The 12021-nt window shown below is 44.0% G+C and overlaps 1 protein-coding gene across 1 annotated transcript in view; it reads left to right on the plus strand.

Moving 5' to 3' along the window:
* The window catches only part of CDKAL1 (CDK5 regulatory subunit associated protein 1 like 1), a 596376-nt gene that overhangs the window by 431130 nt on the left and 153225 nt on the right, over positions 1-12021 (plus strand). Inside the window, exon 12 of the mRNA XM_066579425.1 lies at positions 5472-5534. Within this exon, the coding sequence (XP_066435522.1) occupies positions 5472-5534 (63 nt within the window). The remainder of the gene's footprint in view (positions 1-5471; positions 5535-12021) is intronic.

Here is a 12021-nt window from a genome sequence, read left to right on the forward strand (position 1 = left end):
CTCTCACAGACTGCTTACCCATGGCCTCCCTCTTTCATATACTGCTCTCCCTCCTGCTGTGCAGGACCTTGGTCATGTGACTGTAAAGACTCAAAAGGTCCTACAGCACCATCTCTAGATACAATTTTGTGCAAAATTATGGCAAAACCACAATATACAGTAGGATCCCATAAGCTCATCCGGGGGTTTCACCAGCTTCCCGGTGTCAGTCGGAGCTTGATGACAGGGGTAGTTACAGTTTTACAAACTGCATATTTTTCAAAGGTGAGATTTTCTTATGTTGAGTAACTGACATTGATCAAAGGGAGGCTGTCTTTGGGAGATGCACCTTTTATTTTAAGGCATCTTATGGGGGCCTTGAAAGTTAAGAAGGCAGGGTATGTTTTTTCTGGACCCTGATTTGCATTTTAGATCTGCCCAATTTAGCATTGTACAGTGAGCCTTATCTGATGTACAATAAAGTGGCATTTAATTCAACCCTGCATAGAATTAGCATATTTTAATTTTTCTTATCCGGTTTAGTTTGTACTTGGTCCACATCAAAATCCTGTAAAAATCTGAGGAACAGTTAAACGGATGGAATTGGCCTTTCCCACTGACGTAGCCTGTCAAAGCGTTCTGGGTATTTGGTGTAGATCTACTGACTTGTCTTTCTATAATGTGCTATTAAAAGCCATAAACTCTGTGAATGAAATGTCAAATAAAACTCATTCATTCTTTTTATTGTATGACTCCCATCTTAACACCGGGCGTGAAAAATCCCTCAAAGACCCTTCTTCCAGCCAACTGCGCGTTTCGAGATTCCAATCTTGGTGACATTTTGCATCTTGATAAAGACAATCCTTGTTTCTTTCCTTGATTGCACAAATGCCACAGAATGTAGAGTTTTGGTTCCTTCTTGTGTTTTTTGTTTTTTTTTCAAAGTCAAGTGAAGGTGAACAACGGATTAATTTGACTGGAGATTTGTTAATGTCTACGGTTGAGTAGCGTCAGGCAAAGTGTTGTGTTCTTGTTTTGCTTCTCTTGTGTACTGTAAATTTCATATTTAATAAAGGAAGAATTTATCCCAAACCTGACAATGCTTTGCCTGCAAATTAAGACCGTCTGCTGAGATTTTCACCTCTCAGCCTGAGCATCATACGCGAAATACAATTAAAAAGAATCTTCTCTCGTCTCTCTTCATGGTTGAAGTGTGAATCATTGCATTGTGTCTTGTTAGCTGCTCAAGGTCACTTCACTCTTTCAATCGTATGTAGATTTGTTTACATCCGCGGTCTAAGAAAAAGCAGAGATATATTAATGTATGCCGTTTATACATCCGAGAGGAGATTCCTTAGTGTAGCGGTGTCAGTGCCTCGCTCCACCATCCCGCCGCTCCTACTTTGCATTCATAGATTTAGAATGTGGTTTTGCGCTGTTCCAAGTTTAACTCCTCAGCAATTGCAGGATCCTTCACTACTGACTGCAGGAAATGTCAATGTATATTTCCTGTACTCAACGCGTGCTTGAGACCGGCTTTATTAAATGCCACTACACCTCTTCGCATTCAGCAATTCAGTCAATACAAGGATCATTGACTATCCAGTCAAACTGATCTTTCGCTAATCGTAGATATTGATGCGAAGATCACATTGATGAAGTCTATAAACTCTGGGACCACCACTGATTTCCAGAATGAAGAATAATCTCCTTGTAGTGCTCATGGAGGCTAAGCTCTTCATAAAGCCCTTACGGGAGATCTAACTGGAGAAATAACACTAATAAACTCTTGCCACCATGAAGGATAATGGTAGGTTGATAATGAAACCTGTGCCGTTGACATTGGAGTTGCTCCTATTTCTATTGACCATGCCAGCTGACTCTAGTCATCGTTGGGATCCCCATTGCCATGATTGCAAGGGGTTCTAGCAGTTGGACCCCATCGATCAACTAGTTATCTCCATATTCTATGAATAAGGGCAGCTTCACACAGGCGTATTTCCACATACAAGATTTGCAAAAAATTGAGCGCACAAAATTGATCTCAAGGAGTTCGTTCACAGGCTCGCATTTTGCGTGCACATTTTGGAACATGTTCTATCTCTCTCTGTATTTATGCACCAAAGATCCCCATAGAAGTCAATGGGGGTGCGCAAATGTGTAATACACAAGGAGATGCGCGAGACGTGGCGTAATTGCACTGGAAAAAGAACTCATCTGGAATTGTTTCAATCGGTGCGTTTTGTTTGACGTTCGAAAATGAGCATGTCCCAGCGGTAAGAAGTAGTACAGTAAATTACGCCAACGCGCCCAAAAAAAGCCTAGAGAAAGACAATTGACAAATACATATTTTGCCCCCGATGCTTGAAAAGGGTCTTTTATGTGATCGTATTGTTATGGATTGGTACTAAGAGCACCCGATGAATATCTGCCCCCTTCCTGATTAGAAGCTCCAAGGCCTGTGCATGCACAGAAGAATCATACGCTGTGTGACAGTGCAGTAGCAAGAGTGGCCTGTAGAGGGCCTCTGAGCACAGTCACTGTGTTTGATTTAGTTAACCTGCACCTGCAAGGGTGCGGCTACACAGTTTAAATTTCCCCTCTCTCACAAACTCGGGGTCGGTGAAGCTGGTGGAGCTTAGGTCCATTGAGGCCTGTGGGGCCTGAGGTCTATGTAGATCTGGTGCTGGTCTGTGAGGGATATTTAAGCACAGAGCGGACACGGGTTAGTCAGCCCCTCGCTCATCGCCTGTCGGGGCGAAGTCACCTTCCTGGAAGGTCCGCTGGAAGAAGCGGTATGCGTTGCTGTGCGCACTGTGGTGGACAACAGTGTGCAGTTGCATATGATATGCTGGACTGTTTGTCAACTGAATACCTATGCTGAAATAAATGCTGGAGGAACCAACATTTGGACTTTACCCTGTTTCTGGATATCATTGCGATACTGCCACCCCTGGGCAGGGGAAAATAAGCAGGAGATCCCGGGCAAATAACCCCAACTTGCCACAGCTGATACACAGTGCAGTTGAATGGCGCTTCTTTATTCTAATCAAGCTGCATGAGGTTTTATAGACGGTATGCATTGTTAGTACATCACGAAGTACGAATCTGTAGCTGATTGGTTATTGCCTTGTGTGGGTTTCTCTCTCTAGGAACTGACGTCATCATCTTGGAATTCCTGGACGAGGAATGTGCCATCTTGGGTGGCACAATGGGAGGGGGGAAGAGAGGGTTAGTCGGCACTTTAGCAGGCAGCTGTGTTAGTAGTGAAGAAGAGAAGCACATATTTGCAATAGGCATTTTACTTAGTTTATTACAATCCATTACAGTATGAACTCTCGTTTACCTGAAGCTCAACCTATGTAAAGCTGCAGCGACTTAGAGCGGTTTCACCCGGGTGTATGCATTCTTGCGTACCCCTCAGCCAAACCTATTTACACTATGTAGAAGGCATGGTCTGTGTGGAAAAAACGTATCGCATATCTTATTCCTGTCCGTATCACAGACAAGAAATAGGACTTACTGATGCTCTATCTGTATATATCAGACAGCTGTCCATGTGCTGTCGGATACGAGTTGCGCCGGAGCCTCTCTGGCACGACCCGCACACGTGGTAAGTGTGCACCTGGCCTACCAGCGTGATACCTGAAATTAAACTCTTCTACAGGTGTAGCCCCTTGGCACAATGCAAACTGCTAAAATCACAGTTGGCTACGGTGAATTGTGAATGCTAATGGTCCTTTGCCAAATCCTTTATCTAAAGTGCTTTTTCTAAAAACTTGAATGTGACAGTAGATCAGGTTATTTCTTCAGTAATTCTTACCTTCCAAGGGAATAGCATATGTGAGATTTTAATTAAAAATAGGAAAACTTAATTAAAGCTTTGTGTACAAGGAAATTGAAATATTAAGAGATACTTGAATGCTTTGATTAATGATTATAAGGTTCATGTCACAAAGGATGGGATGCATTAGAATGTACACAGGATTGTGTGAAGGGTAGGAGATATTAGTGCATCCGCATGGCATGGTATGTATATGTCGTTGGCATCTATATATTTCTATACATATAATAGGGCCCACAATATATTTAGCCATTAAAGGGGTTCTGTCATTTAAAAAAAAATTCTATACTTACCTGTTCCACCCCCGTCAGTCTACTTACCGCATCTTCTCCCCACCGATCTCCTCCTGTCTCCTGCAGTCCCCCGGGTCACCTCACCTCACCTCCAGCTGGCCGGATCCTCTTCTTCCGGTGACAAAGTGTTCATTCCTCGCATTCTTCTTCCTTGATGTAGAGTTCACAGTCTAGCAGTGTAGTGATGAGCCTTAGCATTGAAAATGGAGGAGAAATGATTCTGTTAAAGGAGAATCCATGACTCTTTTTTTTTTTTCCCCCCACCCCCACCTAACTTTTAAGAAGTGCCCAAGGGTGGACTTAAATGGCAACAAGTTGTAAATTATTACGAGCACCATAATGTGTTATTTTTGTTTTAGGCCAAAAATCTGGTAAACAAGTTATTATATGTATTCCTTTTTGTTTGCAGTAGTGACATAGCGTTATTTTTTTGCTTCCATAATGGTTGCGGATGGGGACCGCCACACGGAATCCATGCGTGCCCATGTGCATGAGGCCTTAGTATGATTTTACCCACCGCACTGAATACACGAAGAAGTACATGCCTCTTCACATATTCAGCGCATCCCCGGCTCCTCTGTGTACCTTCTGAAAAAATGCATGCCTGGGTAGCCCTGCCCGCTACTGAGAAAAGTGGTGGGCCGGTGCAGAAAGGAGAAAAGTCACCTTTTTTTTTTTTGCGCAGGTGAAACTTGAGCAAAAATATGCGACGTTTGTAAGTCCGTATTCTGGCATATCGCCTTTTATAAATGACACCAATGTGTTTATTTCAAACTATTTTATAGTTGAGAATAGCCATTGCGATGCTAGGGGCAGTTCTTATATTATAAGCCAAAAGATGAACATAACCGTACACACTATCTGTCCTGGGTTCATTGACGGTGTGCATGCTCCGTCGTCATCTCACAGCGAGCAATGTAGGCAATGCTTCCTGCGTAGAACTTGTCAGATGTGGAAGTGTTTACCAACAGCTTATTCCTCCATGTGTAGGTAAACACAACTTCAAAGAGACTGCGATATAAACGGTGTACCTCTGAATACAGCACTTAAGAAGACAGACTTAATTATTAATCCCGCACTTGTATCCCACTAAACAGCTGTAATCCATCCCCACCCCTGTCCATTTCTGGAGAAAGCAATTTCACTCCTGCCGAGCAGAGAGTTCTAGAGGCCGCAGGCTGTGCTCCAGAGGCCGCAGGCTGTGCTCCAGAGGCCGCAGGCTGTGCTCCAGAGGCCGCAGGCTGTGCTCCAGAGGCCGTAGGCTGTGCTCTAGAGGCCGTAGACTTTTCTTCTCAGATGTCTCCCTGGCATCTCTTCCCTCAGATATGTCTAATATGTGCGTTTTTCTTTTGCAGAAGAAACAACGAACAAAAGAACTGTCCCAACTGTTTCATTCGTACAGCCCGTACGACCACAAGGTAAAGTTCAACATCCATCAAAGACAAACTGCATTGTTGTGGTTGTTCAATACATCACTTGGGGTCCTTTTACAGGGCGCTCCTGAGCCACACAGCCGTTCCAGCGATAACTGCTCCTCACACAGGGGCAAGGATCACTCACTGAATTGTGGCGGGCAGGAACGATCCCCAGCCCACCATTCACTGTAAACCGTCCATTGTCCATAGATGGACAGCATCCTGTTTACACAGACCAATCATCATCTGACGAACAAATCATCGTTTTGTCGTTCAGTCGCTGCGGACACTTACATGGCCCAATCATCGTTCAGATTCCCGCGGTCCATTGAGAATCTGAACACTGATTGGGCCGCGGAAAAGGGCCTTTAGGAGGGATATTCATAAGGCAAATAAAAGCCTTTAGGAGTCAAATGCAACATTTTCCTGCAATATGTTAAATTCCCTTTTCCAAGAATGTATTTGTCCTGGTTGTCGTAGTTCTGTATTATTTCCATCACCATATCGATAATGACTATTTTACATATTCCAAATTAATAATGACAGTTTTTCATGTTGCTGGTATAATTTATGCTTCATGCCTCTGACTTGGATCTTTGGACACTACTATGTTTAAGTTAAAGCTTGTTTCTGTTCACCATATATTATTTTCCTCTCATAAACCACATTTAAGGTTGGATTTAAAACATAACCGTCAATATTCCTTGTTTTTGAGTTTCTCCCACTTGTCCTGCATTAGAGAACTACGGTGATTGCTGTGGAATGTATTGTTATAGCAGGTGAAGCTTCATGTGTATTCTCTAGCCATGTGCTCGTATAGGGAATGACCTATTATAAAAATCACACATTTGTGTTAAACATATTTTTACATTTTCAGTCCCAATCTGTATTTTTTTGTAAGGTTCTAGAATCCTGCATTTTTCATACTGACCAGTGAGACTGAGGGCCCTTTTTACACGGGTTGAGAAATCATCCAGATTCCTCTGATTAGCGAGAATCTTAACAACTATTGTTCATCCTGAATGCATGCACAACTGAATGATGAGCGATAAATTCATTCGTCTAGTTTCTGCATGCATAATAACTGAATGATAGATCGGCCCATGTAAACAGGCAGTCGTTCATCTATGAACGACTGCCTGTTCACTGTGAATGGAGGTGGGTGGGAATGATCCCCGATGCACTCCATCTCCATTCACAGGTACTATTATTGCTGGGACAGCCTGTCGGGCATCTACGTTCAACAGGTCATCCCATATAAAAGCACCTTCATAATAGCCTGTCACTTCCTGATCTGTAGAGAAAGCTTTGCATCAGTCGTCTCGCTAACATCACAGGCAACATTACACTGACAGGTAAAATCTATATGTAGATAACACAAGATCCACCATTCACAATAGGTATAAGCTGTGACTATCTGTTTCCCCTCCCTGCAAAATGAACTCTGAACAGAACACAGAGCATGTCTAGAACAGTCTCCTATACAAAGTTAATGGGTCAGCTCTAGTGATGAGCTAGCATACTCGCTAAGGGCAATTGCTCGAGCGAGCATTGCCCTTAGCGAGTACCTGCCCACTCGAGAGAAAAGGTTCGGGTGCCGGCGGCGGCGGGGAGGAACGAAGGGGAGATCTCTCGCTCCCCCCTGCTGACTGCCGCTACTCACCTCTCACCCGCGCCGGCACCCGAACCTTTTCTCTCGTGCGGGCAGGTACTCGCTAAGGGCAATGCTCGCTCGAGCAATTGCCCTTAGCGAGTATGCTCGCTCATCTCTAGTCAGCTCCTGTCCAACGTGTGAATGGCCTGCTGAAAACCATGCTCTTAGGCCTCATGTCCACAGGCAAATTCGGATTTAAAATACGCAGCGTTTTTCCTGCACGCGGATCCGCGCTCCATAGGGATTCATTGGACACCTGCAGGTAGTTAAATACCTGCAGATGTCATTTTTCCCTGCAGGCGCGGGTCCCGCGTGCAGGAAAAAATCCGGACATGCTCCATTCAGGTGCGGGTCTCCCACGGGGACGGCTCCCGCAGGCTTCTATTGAGGCCTATGGAAGCCGGCCGGATCCGCGGGAGACCCGCGCCTGAATTAAACTCACCTGCTCCGGGCGATGCAGGTCTTCCTTTCTTTGCGGCAGGATCTTCTTTCTTCGGCCCGGCGCATGCGCGCGGCACGCAGCCGACGTGCCGAGCACATCCACCGGGCCGAAGAAAGAAGATCCTGCCGCGACGGAAGGAAGACACGCATGGACCGCTGCGGGTAAGTTTAATATGATTTTTTAGCCTCATTAGCGGGGCAGGAGGGACCCGCTACGAATTCTCCATGGAGAATCCGTAGTGGGCCTGATTTTCCCCGTGGACATGAGGCCTTAATGTCAATAAATGTAGCTCAGGCAAAATGGCTGCCCTCATAGTCATGTTGGTCACCCAGACAGGCTTGCTTGGCATTTGGACTACCACAGCTTAGCGGGTCCTTTTATAGGAGCACATAAGCTGCCTGTAACAAGTGCTGATTACCTTTATAGCAAACCATAAAGAATTGTAAGACCTGCATTATTATATTACAGTAACAGTGGAGTATGGGGATATCCTATTGGGATTACCCATTTGATGGCTTATATTTCCTCGTCTCATAAAGATTGCATTGCCGAGGACAGGCAGATGCCCATTGACACACGGGAATGTTCTGCTGGCAAACCGCAAATTTTAAGTAGGTGCTCTACCCATCCGTCATGTCAGTGGACCCTCCTGGCATTCATCCACGGTCACTCTTCTGATATATTTCAGTGGCCGAAGTGTTTTTGGTGGACAAATTAATATTAGCGAAGGTCAAACTGATTTTCTCACTGCCAATTGATTTCTTCATGTCGAATCAATATTCTCCGTTCTCGTGAGAACCGCTTGGGTACACGAATGGCGGAGTAGCGTTTATGTAGGTGACAGGTGCCCTTTAATTGTTTCCCTGAGAGGTAATACCTCCGTTCAAAAAGAAGGATCAGATCAATCGGTGTAAAGGCGAAAAGGGAGCAGTTTTTGATACTTGTCTCCTCTTTATCCTCCGGTGCAGCAGATCATCTTTATTTCCTAGCACAAGGAACCTCCATTCTTCTTTTAGTAGCACTTTTAATGGCTCGTGGCCATTCTCTTCTCCTGCTGCCTCCTCTATTCATATCCTTTGTGGCATTATATCAAAGTGTCCTCAAATGATTTTGGCTTTACTTGTGAAGACTTACACACTCCTTTACAAATTACTTATTAGGCAATGCGGAATAGAATGTGATAGCAGATCTATTCCTTTTGATGTTTGTTTTAGAGCCTTTTAATAAATTATTATAAGTTGTCTGGCTTGAGAGTGACTTTTCCAGCTGCCAAGAAGTATTCTTCTGGCCTCTTCTAATGCGCACATGGTGTTTGCCTCTGGAAGCGTGCAGGTGAGCTCCGAAGTGTATGGGAAAGGTTAATTATGTTTTCCTTTGTCATCTTTGATTTTCTCTTCAACTGAAAAGTATGGTATTAATAGCCACCAATTATTAAACATAAGCAGGCTTTACAGCTGCCAGGAGATTAAAGTGGCGGAGTACTTTGGGGGCATGGAACCGAAGCATTTGAGTAAAGCTTAATTTCACAGCGACTGATGTATTTTTTTTCTTCTGTTAACCTGGGATCTACAACCCACCTATGATCCTAGGCACACCTGTAAATGGAAGACTTTTACTGCGTTTCTAATGTGTTACGGAATGGTTTCTCTTATGATTAGGGGATCACTAATCTCAAGTGTTATTGTTGGCACTGTAATGCCAAGTCCAGCACTCTGCATTTTCAGCTCTGTTAACAGGTATGTTAATGAGAACAAACCTTCAAGATAGAAGAAACCATGCAAAACAAAAACCGCATGCCGCAACTCAAACCTCCGTCAGGCCTTATGTCCACTGGAAAATTCAGGCCCGCTTTTTCCGCAGACATGAGGCCTGAAAATAAAATTTACTTACCTGTCCAGACCCTGCGGATCTGCCCTCCGTCACAGCTGGATCTTCTTTCTTTGGCCCGGCGGATGTGCTCGGCATGCCAGCAGCGTGCCGTGCGCATGCACCGCGCACTCTTTTTTTTTTTTTTTTTTTTTGAACTCCTGGTTTCCTGCGCTCCCGCCCCGGAGAGCAGAAATTCAGCTGCGGGTGTGCCGCGGATACGGGCAGCTTCCATAGGCATCAATGGAAGCCTGTGGGAGCTGTCTGTGCAGGAATTTACTTGCCTGCGGGTGTCCAATGCATCCCTATGGGCGCTGATCATGTGTGCGGGACATCTGCATAGATTTTGAAATTAGAATTACCTAGTGGACATGAGGCCTCAAGTTTTTAGCTCATGACTTTAGGAAAGGAAATTGGGCTTTGTACCTACATGCTGATACTTGGACCTCAGACATTGTACAAATAATAAGGTCTATTACAGGAAGTGGTGGTAAAGAGCAGAGGTTCTAGCGCGACCTGTTGGCAATCATTAACTTGAAGGAGTGCACAGTCAATGGTATAAATGAAAAATAAGCTTTATTTTGAACCAGCAGGTAACACGTTTCGAGTTGTGAAGACCTCTTCATCAGATGACTGGATGAATATATGGCTCTGTTAATTCCTCATGATCAAATATGCAGAGGGCAATGTGGCCAGCTGTAGAATGTGTGGTCGCACATTATGTATCTTACTGCTGGCTACCAATGGTCACATCAGCCTCTGTATATCGGACCATGAGGAATAAACATAGTCGTATATACATCCAGCTGTCTGATGGAGAGGTCTGCCCACCTCGGAATATGTTACCAGCTGGTTAAAAGTAAAGCATATTTTAAATTCATAGTATCAACTATACCGTCGAGTCAACGATTGCCAATGATTAAATCCTTAGTGATGATAAATGAGGTCATATTCCAGGCCTGGCTGGGGTAGCAATATAAAATCATCCCCCTTGTACAATAAGTTATGGTGGGCTTAACAAATGGTTGTGAAATAGTTTACCAACACACACGACTGCAACCGACAGTAGATGATGATCACACACTCCTATCCTAACTGCAGAGAATGCACAATATCGAATGGCTTCAGCAATGCGATAAACACAGTCCAACAGTTGGGTGCTACCGGGAATTAGTGGTGCACTTTAATATTACAAGAAATGGCAAAATCCTCTTGCCCACAATTCTCTCACTAACTTCTCAATAGCAGAACAGTAAGTCTCAGAATTGTCTACTCACTCCTTACTGAAGCAATCTGCTATTACACGGGGATCCAGCTTGAGGCTGCAGCGTTAACATGCTGGGACACATGGAGTGGGTGGCAAAATCCTCCTCTGAAGCAGGCAGAGCACTGAGGGCAACTCTTGGGAATCTGGCTGATCTGTAGGGTTGATCCTGCTCCAGGACTACTTCTTGTACTTTTAGGACTATCTCTGTGTATCTTGCCTGTATTCCCTCTGCACCCTGTAATGAATGCTCAATCTTTGTATCTCCTGACCATAAGACCTCCTCAAATCCTTTTTTTAGCCAATCATTCTTCTCCTCTGCAGCTCCTCCTCCTATGGGTCACAGAGGCATATAGCCCCAAGGTGTGCTGGGAATTGTAGTCAGGAAAGGAAATGCTGACGTCTACTGTTGCGATCCCTCACTTTGGATGCAAGCAGCCCTTCATCAGGGCCCAACTTAACTTGCTAAGCACTTTTCTATAGATTAGGCCATTGTTCATTATTTAGTAATATAAGTGTGATATTGACAATTTGAGTAGATGAAGAATATTTATAAAGGGTGTATTACTATATTATATCTGGGGTGCAACTACTTTCATGGCATACAAGGGAATGGTGTATTTAGGGGCCAATGTCAGGCATCTGTTCAGGCTCTGTAGGCATCTCGGTGCACAAAGTTCTTCATTCAGCACAGCTTTGTCATCATAAGGTCTCATCTTCCTTGGGTAGAATGGATATCAATAATAATTGTGTTATGGTAATAACAGTATTGATGTATGCATGTTGTCTACAAGAGCTCTTTGAAAATAATATAAGCATATGCTTATTAGATTAGGAATCAAAAATGAGTAATTTGTTTTAATTACTTGAAAATATAATTACTTGTGTTAGACGCATGGGAAAAAGACTGCTACATTGTTAGGAGCTAATAGGGAATCTGAATGTAGAACGGGGGATGCTTTCCCAGTATACCTTGAGTATAGTTCTGTTTTAGGAAGCTCAAAACCTTTAACTCCTCACAAGATGGCCCTTTGAGAAAGATCTCTACTCACATTCCTATAAGTGCGGCTGCTACCTGTTAGTCATTTATAGCACTGGCCTTAATGCTGATTGTTTCATCTGTGTAGTTGGATATGTTTTACAACTTTAATTTTTGTATTTGAGGTTGGTCGCACCTACTTTCTTTCCATCCCCATGTAGTGATAGAGTGGGGTACTTCAGACCCAACAGAGGAAATGATTGTCACCCCACCCCCCTCAAGGAT

This window comes from Eleutherodactylus coqui, chromosome 9 (assembly GCF_035609145.1).
Source record: "Eleutherodactylus coqui strain aEleCoq1 chromosome 9, aEleCoq1.hap1, whole genome shotgun sequence".
NCBI lineage: Eukaryota > Metazoa > Chordata > Amphibia > Anura > Eleutherodactylidae > Eleutherodactylus > Eleutherodactylus coqui.